At 31.4% G+C, this 19,879-nt stretch overlaps 8 protein-coding genes across 8 annotated transcripts; 5 read left to right on the forward strand and 3 right to left on the reverse strand.

Moving 5' to 3' along the window:
• Positions 1–16: 16 nt before the first annotated feature.
• PWA37_004054 (uncharacterized protein) lies at positions 17–2,818 on the forward strand (the record flags this gene model as incomplete). The annotated part of the gene is made up of 1 exon (XM_064860557.1): positions 17–2,818. One exon carries the CDS (start codon positions 17–19, stop codon positions 2,816–2,818), a length of 2,802 nt encoding a protein of 933 aa, XP_064717574.1.
• Positions 2,819–3,045: 227 nt separating this feature from the next.
• RPS22B (40S ribosomal protein uS8 RPS22B) lies at positions 3,046–4,067 on the reverse strand (the record flags this gene model as incomplete). Its single annotated transcript, XM_064860558.1, has 2 exons — positions 3,046–3,305; positions 3,935–4,067. The coding sequence occupies 2 exons, from the start codon at positions 4,065–4,067 to the stop codon at positions 3,046–3,048; spliced, it is 393 nt and encodes a 130-aa protein (XP_064717575.1).
• A 1,973-nt stretch (positions 4,068–6,040) lies between these two features.
• Positions 6,041–7,909, forward strand: VHT1 (Vht1p; the record flags this gene model as incomplete). The annotated part of the gene is made up of 1 exon (XM_064860559.1): positions 6,041–7,909. The coding sequence occupies one exon, from the start codon at positions 6,041–6,043 to the stop codon at positions 7,907–7,909; it is 1,869 nt and encodes a 622-aa protein (XP_064717576.1).
• Positions 7,910–8,800: 891 nt separating this feature from the next.
• SPT4 (transcription elongation factor SPT4) lies at positions 8,801–9,109 on the forward strand (the record flags this gene model as incomplete). The annotated part of the gene is made up of 1 exon (XM_064860560.1): positions 8,801–9,109. The coding sequence occupies one exon, from the start codon at positions 8,801–8,803 to the stop codon at positions 9,107–9,109; it is 309 nt and encodes a 102-aa protein (XP_064717577.1).
• A 438-nt stretch (positions 9,110–9,547) lies between these two features.
• Positions 9,548–10,504, forward strand: COX18 (membrane insertase COX18; the record flags this gene model as incomplete). Its single annotated transcript, XM_064860561.1, has 1 exon — positions 9,548–10,504. The coding sequence occupies one exon, from the start codon at positions 9,548–9,550 to the stop codon at positions 10,502–10,504; it is 957 nt and encodes a 318-aa protein (XP_064717578.1).
• A 230-nt stretch (positions 10,505–10,734) lies between these two features.
• Positions 10,735–10,986, reverse strand: PWA37_004059 (uncharacterized protein; the record flags this gene model as incomplete). Its single annotated transcript, XM_064860562.1, has 1 exon — positions 10,735–10,986. The coding sequence occupies one exon, from the start codon at positions 10,984–10,986 to the stop codon at positions 10,735–10,737; it is 252 nt and encodes an 83-aa protein (XP_064717579.1).
• Positions 10,987–12,108: 1,122 nt separating this feature from the next.
• Positions 12,109–16,179, forward strand: ADE6 (phosphoribosylformylglycinamidine synthase; the record flags this gene model as incomplete). The annotated part of the gene is made up of 1 exon (XM_064860563.1): positions 12,109–16,179. One exon carries the CDS (start codon positions 12,109–12,111, stop codon positions 16,177–16,179), a length of 4,071 nt encoding a protein of 1,356 aa, XP_064717580.1.
• Positions 16,180–16,758: 579 nt separating this feature from the next.
• On the reverse strand, positions 16,759–17,688 carry ERG25 (methylsterol monooxygenase; the record flags this gene model as incomplete). Its single annotated transcript, XM_064860564.1, has 1 exon — positions 16,759–17,688. One exon carries the CDS (start codon positions 17,686–17,688, stop codon positions 16,759–16,761), a length of 930 nt encoding a protein of 309 aa, XP_064717581.1.
• Positions 17,689–19,879: the final 2,191 nt, after the last annotated feature.

The raw sequence follows: 19,879 nt of genomic DNA on the forward strand, positions 1-19,879 counted from the left end.
AAATTATGTAAGACTAATGATAATAGCGACAACTGTAATAACAGCAGAAATAATATTCCTACCAAATCATACGAGAATTTTAAAAAAAAATATACCTATATTACCTCTAACAATAGTTTATCTAGGTTATATGTTAAACAATACAGTTAACTATCAATTGTGGAATGATTTATGGCTATTATCTTTAAATGAATCTTTCTATAGTAATCAAATTGAGCGTGTGGTCACCATATCTTTCCTTGCCTTCGAATTTATTCAACAACATACTTTACTTGCGCAAGGCACTGAAAATTATGTAGATATATACTCTGCCAGCTCTCCTATTGTGAACCGTCTGTTTGATAATTATCAATTAGTGCTATTAACATTTATTCAATCCAATATTGATTATAGTTCAATGCACTTTAATCAATGGGATTTTAATTCATTAATTTTGATATGGACCTCTTTTTTACAATTTTTCGATGGTTTACTTTTCAATAAAATATCCTCAAAGATATATTTTAAAATCATTAGTATACATTCTATTTGGAATCAATTCAATCAGAATACTCTTAAAAACTTGATACAACTCGGGATAGACCATCTAATAAATGAATATATACCAGATGACTTGCTTGTGTGTCTTCCCTCTATATTGTATTTGGAAGCAAACAATAACGGATTTTTGAATAAAGAAAAAATGCTTACCTTAGGTAACTTTAAATCGATGGAAGATCTACATAATTTAATAATCAAAATTAATCAATGTTACATTCAAAACGATAATTATCGTAGTAAAACCAGCAACACAAATATTTCACGCGTTAACACTAATCAATACAATGATGCCCTGACAATTGTTAAGATATCACCTATTTTAATTAATAATTATTTTAGTACTAAGACCACAAAATGTATAAACGAAACAGTTCCAAAATCTGGAAAATATATAAGCAATGATATTAATATATGGAAGAAAAACTTGATAGTATCCATAGCACCACAAAGATTTAAACCTATCATTAAAAGTTATGCTATTATCCCAACCACTCTGTCACATTGGTTATTAATAGAGACAACATGGTTTGAATTCATTAAAAACCTATCGAATGCTGAATATATTTTTAAGAAAAATTGGTTTCTTGACAACATGTTAAATGAGAATATAGTCTTTGATTCTGAATCAATTAATAATAATTTAAGTATATGTTCATTACCAGTGATTCTATTGGTAATAACTCCCACTACAAATTATTTGAACGTTTTGTCACGTAGATTTAAAAGATTCTTACCTTTAATTATTGATGTGCTTTTAATTCAATTGAAATTAATTTGTTCCGAATTAAATCTATCATCAAGGAATGATAAAACTAAGATTGGTGGGTTTTTGTTAAATCCTCTTATCCAATTATTATTATATGTTTGGTATATCATAATCTACAAAATGGATGGTACAATTGCACCAGTATATTCTCAGTCAGAGGTTGATTCAGTGAATACTTTTATGAGTAAATACATTATGAATTTAGAGAAACATATTGATACAGACAAGTTGCTTGAACAAGACTTAGATAAAATACTATTTGACAAAGAAGCTCCAGAGCATATGGGTTTCAATTTTTTTTTAAATCGTGTCACATCTTTTATTAAAAATGAACTGTTACTAAATAAAGTGTTGTCATCCCCTTATTTATCTAATAATATCAAGTTTAAATTAATTGAAGCTGTTAAAATTTTTAATACAGATGACAATTATATTGTAACAGATCAATCTGCTATAAATAATATTGCCAATGAACATGGCACGGGCACCATTACTAGCATAGCAACAGCCAATAACAATAACTCTCTTAATTTTGTTTACATAGACGAAGATATCAATAGGATGGCAAGTTCAAAACAAAATGAACCCCTCACTTTGGAAACTAAACCAATAAATTTCAATTCTTTATCGACATCACTATATACTTTAGGAAGCCAAAATTTAACATCGCCTTTCAGAAAAAGAAATTCAACATCATCAAGTAGCAATTCAGTATCAAAACCAACCTCTAGTGGAAGACTCTCATTGACATTGGGTGTATCTCCAATATCCTTATCACCATATTTAACCCGAAGAAGATCTTCTGTTATGTCAGTTACTGACGATGGTAAGAATTACCTGTTACCACCATTAAATTTTGATCCTATCCAAATGGACACACCACTTTTATCATCTATTCAAACTAGTCTATCTAATGAGGCAATTGCAAGTATGATTACAAATCCAATAACAAATTCTAAGAGTGCAAATAAGAAGGGTGGTTTTTACTTGAATGAAAGTTTAAATGGTATAAATAATAACAATAATACATTTAATTCATTGTATAATTATGATTTAAAAGATGCTATTAGAAAAAGCCCATTGACTAAAAAGAGGAGAGCATCTGTACCAATTATTCCAACCAAATCCACATTTTTGACCGGTTCAAGTAGTAGTAATAGTATTAACACTAGTGTTAACCATGCAAAGAATAGTATTTTTTTCAACAGTGGTTTACATTCACGAACGCCGTCTTCCAAGAATAGTGTTTTTAGACACCCAGTTGTACATTCTTATGTTAATACAAATATTCCATCTAGTTCAACATTAGTCTCAGGATCTATTTTATTATCTAATAACCATGTATTAGCTAGATCAACAAGCGGACGTAATAGTGGAATTACCCACCCATCAAATTTGGTTAACAACTCGATTGATATGTCAATTAATGATAATAATAGTTCTACAGTCGTCAATAGTCTTGCACCTAGGGAAGACCTGCCAGAACCAAACATACAACTACCTTCACCATGACAGTTGTTTGGAATATAAAACCAAAACAATCAGAAAGAAAATAACCAAAGTGAGAGTATTATACATACACACACGTATATATATGTATATAAAGAAATAATACCACCTGTATCTTTCCAACTAATTTCGTCTATTTTACGTGCTTCTTTTCATTTTTTAACCTTTCATAAGCTTTATTTTATATGAATGCTGTACACAAATATATATTATAGGAATATATTATTAACTCAATAGACGAAACCTAAAATCTTACCAGAGACATGCTTTCTTCTGGCTTCTTCATGATCCATGATACCAGAGGAAGTAGTTAAAATAACATAACCAAATTGTCTAGCTGGCAAAAGATTGTCAGTCCATTTTTCAATGTCACCGATTTTAACATTAAATCTTGGGGAAATAACACCACACTTGTTCAGTCTACCGGTTAATTGAATGACAATCTTACCGGCTCTGTGGTCGTCAATATATTCAAATTCACCAATGTAACCTGTATACATATGTATAATATGTGTAGATACAAAAAAGTATCGATCAAAAAAAAGTTACTGTTAGTAAATAAAATCCTGACATGAGACAACTGCATAGACTATTGTCACGTGTTGATAATCTCAAACAAATTCAAAAAGTAACCATTTCAAAATCTGGCATTCCAAATTATAGACAGATTTAAAATGAAAGAAAAGAGAAAAGGTATTGCCCAATACACTTTACAACTTTTTTTTCCATCTCCTCCAAAATTTATAATTCTCTAAAGAAAAAAGAAAGACATGTAGAAGAAAAGTAAACAGTGAAATAGGTAGAGATAATTATTAATGAAATAAAATCGCATCAATAACATAATATAACACCGTGTAAGAGACATTCCTTCTAATCACTTGATATTCCGGATACTTAAAAGACAGTAAGAGACAAAAACCTTTTTCTTGGAGAAAAAAAAGCAGACAAACCATCCAGTTATCAATCCGGGTATAGCAGAAAAGTAGAAAAGGTTTACTTTTGGGGAAACTTATAGATAAAAAAAATAACAGAAGTAAAGATACTGGAATACTTTTATTTTCTTTCGGTTCCTTATTGAAAGGGATATAATAAAACACAATTTTTATGATTCTAACATACCATGTTTTTGCATGACTTGTAAGAACTTAATGATGACTTTAGAGGATGGCCTAATCATAACCTGACGTTTACCGGCTTTTTCAGCGTTGTTAATGGCATTTAAAGCATCAGCTAAAACAGAAGAACGAGTCATTTTTCCTATATCCCTAAAAATAAAAAAAGTTAAATAAATTCATACATAAATGTTTAAAACAATGATGTTAGTAGAACATACAACCCCTTTCTGTATAATAAAACAACGACAATAAGTAAACCCTGAAAAAAAGAAGGAAAAAGATCAACTCTCAAAAGATTGAATCAATATCCAAAGTAAATTGATTATAAGTATCCCTTGAACGGAGTTATAATCTACAATTCCTTCCAAAATTGTCATTAAGGTATCAAAGTCTTATATTCCTGTAAAGATATTGCTGTTCAACAGAACAGAAACAATATTTACTCCATTTATCTCTCGAAAAACTTTTAGAATACAATTAACTTTGATTCTAATAACACCAATTGGACACTAACAATCTTAAATTGATCTACGTTATTACTCTTCCACGAAAAACAGTTACTTATCATCAAGTAATACATTCATCACAACCCAACATACTACCTATAAACTAACTAAATTGGATTCCGACGGTTACTCCAGTTTATATCCAGTACAAAATGAAGGAAGCAAAATGCATGAAGTTGTACGGGGAGAAAGCGTAGCAGGAACGAAGTAGGCAAAATAGTGCAAAATTTCCTTGTTTTTAGTTCTCACATTGCTTTTATACCTTTTTCTTTTTTGGTTTTTTGAAAAAAAAAAAAAATTTTTTCTTTTTTATTTCCTTCTTCGAAAAAGTGAATGAAAAAAAAAAAGAAGAGATATTGAAATCGCTTTTTACGTCAGAAGAGAATGTGATGCAGATTATAGGGTTTAGCAATAACACAATAATATATACACATATTTATATATTTATGTATACGATCTATATTACTGACAAAATTCAGATTTTAATTATACATAGTGGTGATATAGGACCAATTGATTTCAAATTGGTACGTTTTATATGGAAATAGCTTAACCAATCACCATGATTATTTCAGTGGAATCATGTAGTTTTACGGATTTTTCTTTTATATCATAACTACTTACCACCTAATCAGGGAAGAATTTAGTTTAAGTGGACTATTCTACAAAATATCAAATAGATCCTATATAGGAAGGACTATCAGAGAAAAAACAAGATTATTTTTCTTTTTCCAAAGAAACTATGAAAACTACTTACCATCTATATAGTTTATTAGCAATTTTGAAAATGGCCAAATTCTGAAAAATTGCAGCATATGATAGTTTAATACAAATGTTAAGTTTGTGGTTAGAAAACATGATCAAAAATGGAAGCTAATCAAGTATAAGACCAAGTTGGCATGAATGGCATGTCATTCTCTCTTCTTCCATGTCTATGTGCAGCTCACATTCCTCGGCTCCTTAAAATCTGAGACGATGATGCAAGGAAGTGAGCTCTGATTGGTATAATTTATATCACTGTGTTTTTTTTTCTTTTCTCTTACTTTGTTCTTTTATTTTTTGGGTGGGTTTGCTTATCAATCATAATAAATATATAGAAGCAATTTCATTATATTATTTTGACTATTGATTATATCCGTTTTGGGAGACAAGGCAAGACCGACACCGAAGAGTAATTTCCTAAAGGGGAAATGAGATCACTAAAGGGACCGTAACTCTGTTGGATTTTTTTTTTCCTTTTTTCTTTTTGTTTTTTTCTTTGACTCTCTCAAGGTATGTCTAATAGAAACTAACTGAGCCAACTTTTAATCGCTACGGTTTTCTTCTAAAAGCATCATCATAGTCTAATCGAATAAATATGTGACGCCAATACAATAATCCTATCTTATAATAGGATAGTCATTATCAGCTCCATGAAAACATTTATACAAGGTAATTTTATATTCAACAAAAAATATATAAATATAAATATAAATATAACTAATTTATATATGAAGTCTCAAGTTTCATATCTAAGCATATACATATATATATTCCACATGTTGTTATATTCCCAAATAGATAACATCAAAGCAAGCATAGTTAAAAGAAGTAGATAATTCAATATGGTTGCGGGTTGGAGACACTTTTTCCCGCATTTGAGAATTCTTCCAGAAGATATTGGCGATATTGTCAATTCAGAACAAGATACGGACGAGAATGATATGGTTGTTTCAGTCAGCAATGATAGCAGTGATAGTATAGAACATGTAAATAAAGATCAGGTCTCTTCTAAAATTGTTGATCTTGGCTATAAAACAATTACCTTGGATTTCAATGGCCATTCGCTACAGGATCAATGTGTGGATCATTATCAATTAGCTACACAACGCTACAATCAGTTGGAAAAGGATATGCCATATGAATTAAGAGATGAAGCAAATAGACCTTGGTGGAAGTTTTTCGATGAATTCGAGTACCGTGTTAACAAACAATATAGAGAATCCCGTAAATGGTACGAATTCTTGTATCCAAGTCACACAACAAAGAACCCTGCAGAACGGAGATTACTTTATAAATTAGATTTGATTATCACATTCTATTTCTTCATGTTATCTTGGTCTAACTCTGTTGAACTAAACAATTTTACAAGTGCCTATGTGTCTAACATGAGAGAAGACTTAAAGATGAAGGGTAATGATTATATCAACACTTTGACTATTGCTAATATAGGTTCAATTGTGTTTCAGTTACCATTCATGTATCTTTTACCAAGATTTCCTCCACACATATTGTTACCGGCTATGGATTTAGGTTGGACAAGTTTTACATTCGCTTGCTACAGAGCTAAATCTCTTCCTGAACTTCAAGCGTACAGATTTCTTCTAAATGCATTTGGTGCTGCTTATTATCCTGTGTCTCAATATATTATGGGATGTTGGTATGCACCTGATGAATTGAGTTCGCGTGTATGTCTTTTCTTTTGTGGTAACCTTCTAGGTGGTATTACTTCTGGTCTTTTACAAAGTAGAATATTTTCGTCTCTAAATGGAAGAAATGGGTTAGCAGGTTGGCGGTGGATGTTTTTGATCGACTCAATAGCTATATCATTGCCTACCGTTATAATTGGGTTTTTTGTTATACCAGGAGTCCCATCTAAATGCTATTCGTTATTTTTAACGGATGATGAGATTAGGTTAGCTAGAATTAGAAATAAAAGAAACCAAATCAAAGATGGAGCAAGTACTCATAGTTTGAAACCTTTATGGAATAAAAGTATATGGAAAGCAATTTTCTGTAACCCTACATTCTGGGTTCTTTGTGTTTTTGATATGTGTTCGTGGAACAACATGACGGCATTTAGTGGATCTTATGCTTTATGGTTGAAATCAAATTCAAACTATTCCATTGTCCAAGTTAACAATTTGTGTGTTTTACCTGCCTGTTTGGGTTTTATATATGTGTTTTTATGTTCATTTGGAGCAGATTTGTTTCATTCCAAATGGTTCTTCATGGTCTTTGCCGCGATTATGAATACAATATCCTGTTCAATTCTAGTTAAATGGGATGTTTCATCTTCCGCTAAATGGTATGCATTTTTAACCACATATTTCAGTGTATCTGCATCTCCATGTCTGTGGTCATTTATAAACGATTTCTTAAGATTCGATCCTCAGATTAAAGCGGTTACATGGATCGCGATATACTCCATTTCACAATCTACTTATGCATGGATCCCTAAACTAGCATGGCCCACTGTGGAATCACCTAGATTCAAGACAGGATATACTACGTCATTAATATTTGGCACAATATATGGGTTGTGGACCTTTGTTGTATTATATCTATATAAAAAGAATGAAAGAAAACATGCGTTGGGAAATGGCATTATCCTATATGATAGTAGTAAACCAAATGAAGAAGGTAAAATTCCTGATTTTGTGGAAAGAGATTTAGAACAAAGAGAAGATGGATATTATTATGTAAAGCAATGAACTCAAAAAGGAAAATGGTTAGGTCGCTCTTATGATTATTGAAATATTCATCTTTTTTCCATAGATTGTCATTTATCTTGATCCTTTCTAGTCTTTTTTTTTTAAATATAGGATTGATAGATACGTATATATATAATATATTCTATATAATAATTTGTTAATTTTGTTAATATCTTATCTTTGCGTTGTTGATGTTGATAATAAGTCCTAATTCTGATTAAAGGACTAATTTCATGTATTGACCACTTTTACATGTGATCAATTCTTCAACTTTTTTGATAAAAATATTATATTAATAGAGTACAAAAATAAATCGAAAAAAATAATGATAAGAATAATAATAAATTAAAGTTAGATACATAACTTATTGTATTCCCTTTGAGACATTGATTATAATTTCTATCACCCAATAGTCTCAAAAAGTTTAGATCTGCATATGTACCAAAAAATTGTGTAAGCTGTACTAAAATGTTAAAACTAAAAAAAAAGAAAGATATCTCCAAATGGACACTGGGGTGGATTGGCCTATTTTTATATCAGTAATATTTACTGCCTTTACATGAAAAGTTTATAGAAGACTACAAATATAGATTTGTGACAGTTCTCTTCTTCTTAGAGGGGAAAAGGATTTTTTGACAAAATCTAAAAACTACAAGAAAAAAAAATAAAAAAAATATATATATTCGAATAAAAAGCTTAACGCACTGAAAAAGTTGAAGTATAATTTTTATAGACAGCAAAATGTATCTATTATGTTTTACAAAATAAAAATACGTAATACGTTGAATAAAGGCTGAATAACAAAGCAGAGAGATAATATTTTTGTTTTAGATATCTGTACACAACTTTAATCGATAAATCGTTTAATATTCATATATAAATAATACCAAAATGTCAAGTGAAAGGGCATGTATGTTATGTGGGATAGTGCAAACCACTAATGAATTTAACAGGAATGGATGTCCAAACTGTCAAGGTATATTTGAAGAAGCAGGGGTTTCGGCAATGGAATGCACATCACCTTCATTTGAAGGGCTTGTTGGTATGTGCAAACCTACTAAATCGTGGGTAGCAAAATGGTTGAGTGTAGATATGAACATACCAGCGATGTATGCAATTAAGGTGGATGGCAGACTGCCTGTAGAAGTAGTCGAGTTATTGCCTCATTACAAGCCAAGGGATGGTAGTCAAATAGAGTAGAGTAATAAATGATATTGCATATCACAAATATAAAGAAAGGAAGAAAAAGGAGGGAAAAACAAGAATAGAATAGAAACATAAAAACGGTATAAGGAGACATTAGCAGCTATTTTTCTTAGGTATAAAGATACAACATAAATATTGTCATGATAGTCTGCAGATATATAAGTATAAAATAGAATATATACGTATTATATACAAGTGTTCTTACAACACTAAAGGATTTCAATACATGACTTTTTTCTTTAAGATACCGAAGATGACACCAGAAAAATAACTTGCAGAATAAGAATAAAGAAAAGGATTTAGACAATGAATAACCTTCAACGAAGGTCACACAAAATAGTAAATTCATAGAAAGAACGCCAGATCGATGAATATATGTTATACAATTGTAGATCTATTTGTTAGATATTGAACTTATCAGGATTAAATAAAATGGTGAGATATAGTAACAATATGTTTTTTAAGCCATTAATATTAAGAAATTCTCATACACTTTCCAAATTTACTTCTTCTTCAGTAATATTGAGAAGGACAGAAACGTTGCCATGGCTATATCGACAAAGATTTCAAGCTTCTAGTGGTAGAACTTACTTTGCAAGTAGTATAGCTGATCTTTTCACTACCGCACATGAAATAACAGGTATCTGCTGGGTTGTTTTGATTCCACTAACAACATTTACATTAAGAACTATATTTACATTGCCTCTAAGTATCCTTCAAAGGAAACGCATAGTGAAACAACAAGAATTAAGAAAGATTTCCCAGAGCAGTATTCCAATTGTGAAGTCAAGGTTAGCATTATTAGCTAATCGACAACAAATGACTCAACCTAGTAAGCCAGTATTGACACCTGACCAGATTCAATTGCTGGCATTGAAAGAAACCAGAAAACGTGGGAAACAATTATTCAAGTCTTATAATGTTCCTTTGTGGAAGAATATGGTATTACCATTAGTTCAAATTCCATTATGGATTACAATGTCGTTTGGTATTAGAAGCTTGACCCAACTAAAAATTGAAAGATCTACCAAAGAATGGTTTGAATCGTTTAACTATAAGGGAACTGATTTAACAGGCCCATTTTCAGATTATCCTTTTATTGTACCAGTGACATTAGGTGCATTATCTTTAATGAATGTAGAATATAATGGGAAGATGATGTCCAGAAGAGGTACAGATAATGTTGGTATAGAAGTATTTAGGGATGATCAATCAAGAATCAATCAAGCTATGAAAAGTATTTTAAATATATCTAGGCTTGGATGCATCTTTATGATGGGTGTGTCATCACAGAGTGCTGTATTACTCTCTATATATTGGATTTCATCCCAACTATATTCATTAATCCAAAACGTCATTTTAGATAAAATGTGGCCGTATCGGAGATAGAATATGGACAAACAATGCATGTAAATAAAAATAGAGAAGATAAACAATTAGAACAAATTATGTTAGACAATAAAAATAATATTTTTTATAATAATATACAGATTATATGGCTTTATATTCTTAGTTAGTTATAGGTATATATGATTCAAATGAATAGGTACGGAAATAGTAATATCATTAATATTATTGTTGGCGTATTGATTTGTTAATTTATTACTTTATTAATTTAATTATTTTTTCTTGTTGTTTTCAATCTCTTTTCTTGTTCCCTTTAGTAATTCTAAATGGCCGACTTTACTGGCAATTAATTTTTCAGTGGATGCAGTTAATGATACAGTTTTATTTAATTTTTTTAAATAATCCAATTGTTTTTTCTTTGATTTAATTATTAGCGGTGCTGCCTTTCTTGGATTTTTTTGTTTTTTAGTAATACGACGTGGATCTTTGGTTTTAGTTTTCACTTTAAGAGGTTTTTGAACCATGGTTAATAATAAAATAAAGAAACGCTTTGAATTTGTTAGTTTCTATAGGCAGTAAATAGGTAATATAGATTATCTTTTAACGTGAAGATATCTATATCACCGTTTATTATACCATATCACTACCTAATCTTATCTAATGTCATCTCATCTAGTGGTTAGAAATCTAGTGCATCATTTTTTTGTTTTTATTTTATTAAAAAAAGTATACATGTAAATTTAAAATCTTTTTATTTAATAAAAATGGCGCTAGCATATAAAACTCGTTAAAAATGACTACGAAGTTTTTTTGTTTTTTGGAGTTTCTTTTTCTGTTTTGTTTTTTTTTTCATTTTTTTTTTTTGATTCTGTTTTATTCAAGAAAAAAATAATAATAATAATAGTAATAATAATAGCGAGATCATAAATCGTTTGGTTTCCTTTGATGTTACAATAGTGTAAGACGCAGTTAAAATCCGAGTCACCTAATTATATTCCATGTCATTAGATTGTCTGCAATACTGTTCATAACAAATTTCCAAGATATTTAAACATTGAAAAAAGAGGGGAAAGATAGAGTTATTCGATCCTTTGACGTTGAGTGGAGAGGGGAGTTCTGAAATGTTGACTCCTTCTGTTTTACTCTGTTCTGTAGCCACTCCGACCACTTGTTTATTTTTGTTTGATATATTCTGGAATTAGCTATAAACTGGGGGGAAGTCTTCTCTTAGCTTCTTCAACTCCTTACTTTATTGTACCAGATGATGATTCATCTAATACTTGTGATGAGAAGCTGTTTCTTTGAATTCTAATATTTCATTCTCCATTTTTTTTCTTGTGACATTTAAAGACTAAATATGACTGTAGTTATATTCTTCTCTTTACTCTTTTCTTTATTCTTTCTCCAATATATATATATATATAATCAAACTGCTTTAAAGCAATTTAAGTTAACCAACCCAATTTTAATATTTGTCTTTGGTAAAGAATAAAACTTTTTTATTTTCAAGGAATAAAAAGTTATTTTCTAGTATACCAAACAAACAAACAAGCAAAAAAAACATATACAACCAAGTCATTAGAAGCACTTTTTTGCTCTCTTCCTTTATTTATCACATTATATTATATTGTTTCTTTAAAAAAAAAATGTCTACTTTAATTTTAGCTGGTCCACAAGCTTTATCACAATTCAGAGTTGATAATTTAATTAAGGATTTTAATAAATATATAAACAGTACATCTGTTATCAAGGAAATTCGTTCTTGTTTTATTCATTATGTCGATATTCAAGAAAATGTGGAATTAACTGAAATGGATAGAAACCTATTGGATGTTCTATTAACTTATGATACTGCTTTAAATTTCAAAGAAGATCCATTATCTAATGTTCTATATCATGCAATTAACAACAATATTTCTACTACACAACTAAATGAACCAGACTTATATCTATTAAGAATCGTGCCAAGGCCTGGTACCATTTCTCCTTGGTCTTCAAAAGCTACTAATATTTCTAATGTATGTGGTCTTTCCTCTAAGATTAATAGAATTGAAAGAGGTATGGCCTTATTAATTAAGACTATTCCTAACTTCCCTATTTTGGATAACTTAAATGAAGACTCTTTAAAAGTTATCTTTGATAGAATGACGCAACAATTATATCTAAATGATCCACCAAAGACTACTGATGTATTCACTCATGAGACTCCAAGACCTTTGGTTCATGTACCATTGACATCTAACGAACAGAACAAGGGATCTCCAAGAGATGTCTTAGCTAAAGCTAATGTAGAGTTAGGTCTTGCCTTAGATAAGGGAGAAATCGATTATTTGATTAATGCATTTGTTGAAACTATGAAAAGAGATCCAACTGATGTTGAATTGTTTATGTTCGCTCAAGTTAATTCGGAACACTGTAGACACAAAATTTTTAACGCCGACTGGACTATAGATGGTATTAAGAAAGATTTGACTCTATTTAAAATGATCAGAAACACATATAATGTCACCCCAGATTATACTCTCAGTGCTTATTCTGATAACGCCGCTGTCTTGGACACAAATAACGAAGCATATTACTATGCACCAAATTCCGTCACCAAGAGGTGGGAAGCTAAGAAAGAGCCTGTACCTATGTTGATTAAGGTGGAAACCCATAATCATCCAACTGCTGTCTCTCCATTCCCCGGTGCTGCTACTGGTTCTGGTGGTGAAATTCGAGATGAAGGTGCCACTGGTAGAGGTTCTAAATCCAAATGTGGTCTAAGTGGGTTCTCTGTTAGTGATCTTTCGATACCAAATTATAAACAACCATGGGAATTAGATATCGGTAAGCCAGCTCATATAGCATCCGCCTTAGATATCATGATTGAGGCGCCATTAGGTTCTGCTGCCTTTAACAACGAATTTGGTAGACCTTGTATTAACGGTTATTTTAGAACTTTAACTACTAAAGTGACAAATCATGATCAAAAAGAAGAAATTAGAGGGTTTCACAAACCAATTATGATTGCTGGTGGGTTTGGTACTGTCAGACCACAGTTTGCATTAAAGAATAAACCAATCGCCCCAGGGTCCCAATTGATTGTTCTCGGTGGTGAATCCATGTTAATTGGTTTGGGTGGTGGTGCTGCTTCTTCTGTGGCCTCTGGTGAAGGGTCAGCTGATTTGGATTTTGCGTCTGTCCAAAGAGGTAATCCAGAAATGGAACGTCGTTGTCAACAAGTTATTGACGCATGTGTGGCCTTAGGTGATAATAATCCAATTCAATCCATCCATGATGTTGGTGCTGGTGGTCTTTCAAATGCTTTACCTGAATTAGTCCATGATAATGATCTTGGTGCTAGATTCGACATTAGAAAGGTTTTATCTTTAGAAAAGGGTATGTCTCCAATGGAAATCTGGTGTAATGAATCTCAAGAACGTTATGTTCTTGGTGTCTCTCCAAAGGACTTGCCTGTTTTTGAAGAAATTTGTAAAAGGGAAAGAGCACCATTTGCAGTTGTTGGTCATGCTACAGCTGAGCAAAGATTAATTGTGGAAGATCCACTATTGAAAACGACTCCAATTGATTTGGAAATGTCTATTTTGTTTGGTAAACCACCAAAGATGTCAAGAACTGCAATCACAGAACCCTTAGTTTTACCAAAGCCAGATTTATCTGTTATCACATCTTTGGATGAAGCTGTTGAAAGAGTCTTGAATTTACCATCTGTGGCATCCAAGTCGTTCTTAATTACAATTGGTGATAGATCTGTTACTGGCTTAATTGACAGGGATCAATTTGTTGGTCCATGGCAAGTTCCAGTTGCTGATGTCGGTGTTACTGCCACTTCCTTAGGTGATAAGATAATTAAGACTGGTGAGGCCTTAGCTATGGGTGAAAGACCAATCAATGCTTTAATCTCAGCATCCGCTTCAGCTAAATTAAGTGTTGCAGAATCATTATTAAATATATTAGCTGCTGATGTCAAATCTTTATCTCATGTTAAGTTATCTGCAAATTGGATGTCTCCAGCCTCTCACAAAGGTGAAGGTTCCAAATTGTATGAGGCTGTTCAGGCTATTGGTATGGATTTGTGTCCTGCTTTGGGCGTTGCTATCCCAGTTGGTAAAGATTCTATGTCCATGAAGATGAAATGGGATGGCAAGGAAGTTACTGCTCCATTATCTTTAAATATCACTGCTTTTGCTCCTGTAAATGACACGTCAAAAACATGGACTCCATTATTAGAAAAGATTGAAGATACATCGTTGGTCCTTGTCGATGTCTCAGCTTTACAAGAATATAAAGCTCTTGGTGCCTCAGCATTGTTACAAGTTTATCAACAAGTTGGTGATGTTTCTCCAACCGTGTATGATAACAAGTTATTTAAAGGTGTCTTAGAGAGTATTTTAGACTTACATAAAACTGATATCGTTTTATCTTACCATGATAGATCTGATGGTGGTTTGTTGGTTTCTTTATTAGAAATGGCATTTGCTTCTAGATGTGGTCTTGATATTATTTCTCAAGGTGATGCTTTGGTCTCTTTATTCAATGAAGAATTGGGTGCTATTTTCCAAATTAGAAACGATAAATTAGAAGAATTCAAGAATGTGTTTGCCAAGAATGGCGTCAGTGAGGAATATATCTCTATTGTTGCCAAACCAAATTTTGTATCTCAAAATATTACAATCATCGAGTCCACATTCGATGGTAAACAATTGTATAAAAACACAAGAGGTCAATTACAAAAGATTTGGTCTACTACTTCATTTGAAATGCAAAAATTAAGAGACAATCCAAGAACTGCTGAAGAGGAGTATCAGGCCATTCTTGATGATAAGGATCCAGGTATTCATTATTCCTTGACTTTTAACCCAACTGATACTGTGATTCCAACTACTCTAGAAGGTGGAAGAAGACCAAAAGTAGCTATTTTAAGAGAACAAGGTGTTAATGGCCAAATGGAAATGGCATGGTGTTTCCAACAAGCCGGTTTTGATTCTATTGATGTGACAATGACAGATTTAATCGAGGGTAGATTCCATTTAAATGAATTTGTCGGTATTGCTGCATGTGGTGGTTTCTCATATGGTGACGTCTTGGGTGCTGGTGCAGGTTGGGCCAAGTCTGTTTTATACCATGAAGACGTTCGTAATCAATTTGTTGAGTTCTTCCAAAAGAGAGATGATACTTTTGCCTTTGGTGCATGTAATGGTTGTCAATTCTTAAGTAGATTAAAGGATATCATTCCAGGTTGTGAAAACTGGCCAACTTTTGAAAGAAACTTAAGTGAACAATACGAGGCACGTGTCTGTATGGTAGAACTGGTTGAAGATGAAAACGTTGAAGAAAAGAACATTTTCTTAGATGGTATGATAGGGTCAAAATTGCCAATTGCAGTAGCCCATGGTGAAGGTAGAGCCACATTTGTATCTGATGAACAAGTTAAGCAATTTGAAAGTAATGGATTGGCATCAATCAGATACATTGATAATTATGGAACTGTTACTACAAGATTCCCATTCAATCCAAACGGTTCCATTGATGGTATTGCTGGTATTAAGTCACCAAATGGTAGAGTTCTTGCCATGATGCCACACCCAGAAAGAGTTTGTAGATTAGAAGCCAACTCGTATTACCCATGTGGCAAATATGACGAATGGGAGGGTTATGGTCCGTGGATTAGATTATTTAAGAATGCAAGAAAATGGGTTGGTGACAGATTTTAAGTTAATTAGTAGTGTATGATTGAACGATATATAATAACAAAAAAAATGACATGTGTTATATATATACATGTATGTGTAGGCTGTTTATACATTTTTAAAAGATTGGTAAATTTTTATTGGGTAGAATAAAAATAGAAATGAGGAAGGTTTTCTAGGAGAGTTGCCAGTAACAAAAATGACAAAATGAACAAGATACAATGGACTCTTTTAAATGGCCTTACAATTTTATACAAAAAAAGATCGCAAAATAACAGAGGATATGTAAAAACGTGCACTTATATATAAATATGTATTAATAAAAAAAATAATACATGTACATATATACATATACATACGCATATATATATATATAGAGCAAAAGGATATATATATAAATAAAATTATGAAAAAAGAAAAAAGATTTATATAAATAAGATGAAAAATAAAAGGTCTATCTAGGTCATTAACAAAAAATAAAAAAAAATATAAATAGAATAAAACATAACAGAGAGATGAAAAAAAAAAAAAGGCAGAAACCAAGTCAACTAAAAAAAAAAAGAAAAACAATTAAAAGACTCTGGTGAGGGAGGAGTATATTATTTAAACTCTCTTCTTTGCATTCTTGTTAGCCTTTAACTTCATCTTTTCTTCACGGGCCAATTTAGCTTCTGGACCAGCTTCAGTGTCAAGACAGTAATCCCACCATCTGAAACTAGAAGCGTAGTTACCAATGAAGTAGTGGTGGTGTAAGTCATGGTGTTCAGCACCGGCCCAGAATGGCAAGAATTTGTTTAAGGACCATGGGAAATCGTAACCGGAGTGAGAATCGACAGCCTGGAACAATCTTAATACAACCCAGATACATAAGGTGAAAAGATGTAAGTTACCAGTGTATAAAACGTATAAGATTGGCATACCGACGGTACCGAAACCTAAGGACATAGTTTCTACAGGATGAGCATATTCAGCAGACAAACCGAATGGGGCAGCGTATCTGTGGTGTTGTTTGTGGATGTACTTGTAGAAGAAACCGTAGTGGAATAATCTGTGAGCCCAGTAATGCCACATGTCTTCCAAGACGAAGAATAAGGCGATTTCAAAACACATAGTCTTCCAGTGTGGGAATGGAACTTCGACGGAGATACCTAATTTTTCACACATTGGGTGGAAAGTCCAGATTGGGATAGCTTCGACAAGGAAATGTGATAAAAGGACAGATTTCAAACAATATAATTGTTCTTTAGTAGATGGAATTTTAGTTGGTTGGATCTTCCAACGTCTGAAATAAGGTATTTGATCGATGATGAACCATGGTAAACAACGAGCAAAATACGTGATTTCGTGTAAAAGGAAGAACATTAAGCCGGTAGCTAAGACATCGTTGTTCATGTAAGAGTACCAAGATGCCCAGTATTGTTCCATGATATTCAATTGTGGTTGATATTTCATAACATTATGTAGGGTTTCAGTGAAAGATTCTGCTTGGACCAACTCAGCGATAGTTGAGTTGTTGAAAACTGCGGATACCATCTTTGTTTTGTTAATTTCTTTATCGTTTTTTTTCTTTAATAATATAAAGCAAATGTACAGAAAAAACCTGTTTATTGATTTATTTAGATTTATAAGTTTCTTCCTTCCTTAATTTCTATTTTTTTTTTGTAAAAAATAAATAAAAATATAAATGAAATCAAGTGGGATCCGATCTATAATGTGGTTGATTTTCTTTTCACCTTCTATGGACTTATTGATTTACTTATTTATTTTTCGGGTATTCTCTCTCACAAGTCAGACTAGTGAGAAGAGTAGAAAGAAAATACGTGCTGTTCCAGATACAAGAGACTCAGTGTAAAGAAGGTTTTATTCCTCCTGTTGACTTGTCTCTTTAAGTGAATATATATATATATATATATATATATATTTAGATAGATAGCTAAATAAAATTGTATATATAGGCTTTCCTATATATCAATTGATAAAATACGATATAATGACACAGCAAATACCACTGGTTGCTAATCTATTGTCAAGATTACTTTTGATCCAATCGTTTAAGAATCGTTGAAAATAAAGTAAAAATGAAAATAAAATAAAAATGAAAATAAGATAGAACGTGGGAAACGATTTTTTTTTGTACGGCAAATAGTCAAATATTTCCAAATCTCAGCATTTTTGTTTTTTTCCAAGAGCAAATTTGCTATGTCTAAAACAAATGACAAAGGGGAGAACAAAAGAAACAAAAAAAGAACAAGAATCGTTTAATGTTATTATCAAATTAACAATAATCATAAGCAAGAGTCTATTTCCTTTGTTTCTATAAACGAATAGGCTATTTTTTTTGTTTTGTTTTGTTCTTACGTTATAAACGATATAGGCTGATATCAAGAGAATTAGAAATTCTGGGGACCTTTCGGTGGGAAAGATGGGAAAAACAAAGAAACAAAAAATAAATAAATAAATAAAAGAAAGTCATATCAAAATGAGATTGTATCTCCGAAATAATGAACTCCAACAGATTTTGTTTTTCTTTTTATCGTTTGGATCTTTCTTTCTTTTCTTTCCTCCCTTCTTTCCTTCTTTTTTTTTTTTTTTAGAAAAACTATTAATAAAACTTATCGCCCTAATTTTCCGGAAATTTAGGTCTGTAGAAAACATTTTGAAATCGTCCCTCTCTTTTCTTTCGGTGTTTGTGTCTTGTTTCTTTTTATTTTATTTTTTCTTGTTTCTGTTTTCTTTTTTTACAAGATGATAAGCCTGAAAACGGGACATACATTAATTTTACAAGTAAGATACAAAATATTGTCTCTGTTGATATACTAAAACAAGTTTTATACTTCAATATGTTTGATATATATGTATATTATTGTTAATATTACTGGTACAATATCGTTTCTTAAATTTTTCTTTTCTTTTTTGATATGAATCATTGAGTAATTAAGGTATATTTCTTTTTTTCCCTTTTTTTTAAAATAATGAATGGATCATGATGTTTTTAATGTTTTTATGTGTACGTTACAAGTGAATTTTCTTTGTGCATCCTTCTTAAATCAGTAAAAGGTACATGTATTCTTCTTTTTTCTTAACAAATTAAAAAAAATGATAGAAAGAAAAGAAAGACAGAAGACAGTCTATGTGTACACAACTCCGAAAAAAAGAAAGAAGAAAAAAAAAATAAGAACCTTCCATGAAATTTCTTCGACTATATTTTTGTAATGGCTCTCTCTTTCTTTGTCTTTTCTTGTTTTGTCTTGTTTTGTTTTGTTGTAAACGATAGAGAGAGAGAGAGATAGATGAAAAAAAAAAAAAAAAAAAAAAAGAACAATATCTGTCACTCACATTAAGGTTGAAAAAAGTAGTAACAGCTCCTCTCCCCGCAAGAAAAGATTAGGGACCAAAATTAACAAACTAATAGACCAGGAAAAGAAAAAGGTTGGGTGGAAAACAATATTTATTACCGTCTTCTTAGGCTCCCTTATACTTATTTGGAGTTAGGGCTATATTCAGCATTGTGCAAGCAGGTAAAAAAATAGAAGAAGCATTCTGCTAATCATGAAATGTAAATAAAAATGAATAATTAATTAATAGTAAAGTCATACATGCTACGTATGTGTAACTGTTTATAGATATCATTTTGTTGTTTTGCTCAAATTAATATAATTAGGGTTTAGTTAAAAAAAGTTGGATATACAGTTTTAAGATCCTTACATTACATTACTATTGGTAA

This window comes from Arxiozyma heterogenica (assembly GCF_036370985.1).
Source record: "Arxiozyma heterogenica strain weizmannii chromosome Unknown scaffold_5, whole genome shotgun sequence".
NCBI classification, from domain to species: domain Eukaryota; kingdom Fungi; phylum Ascomycota; class Saccharomycetes; order Saccharomycetales; family Saccharomycetaceae; genus Arxiozyma; species Arxiozyma heterogenica.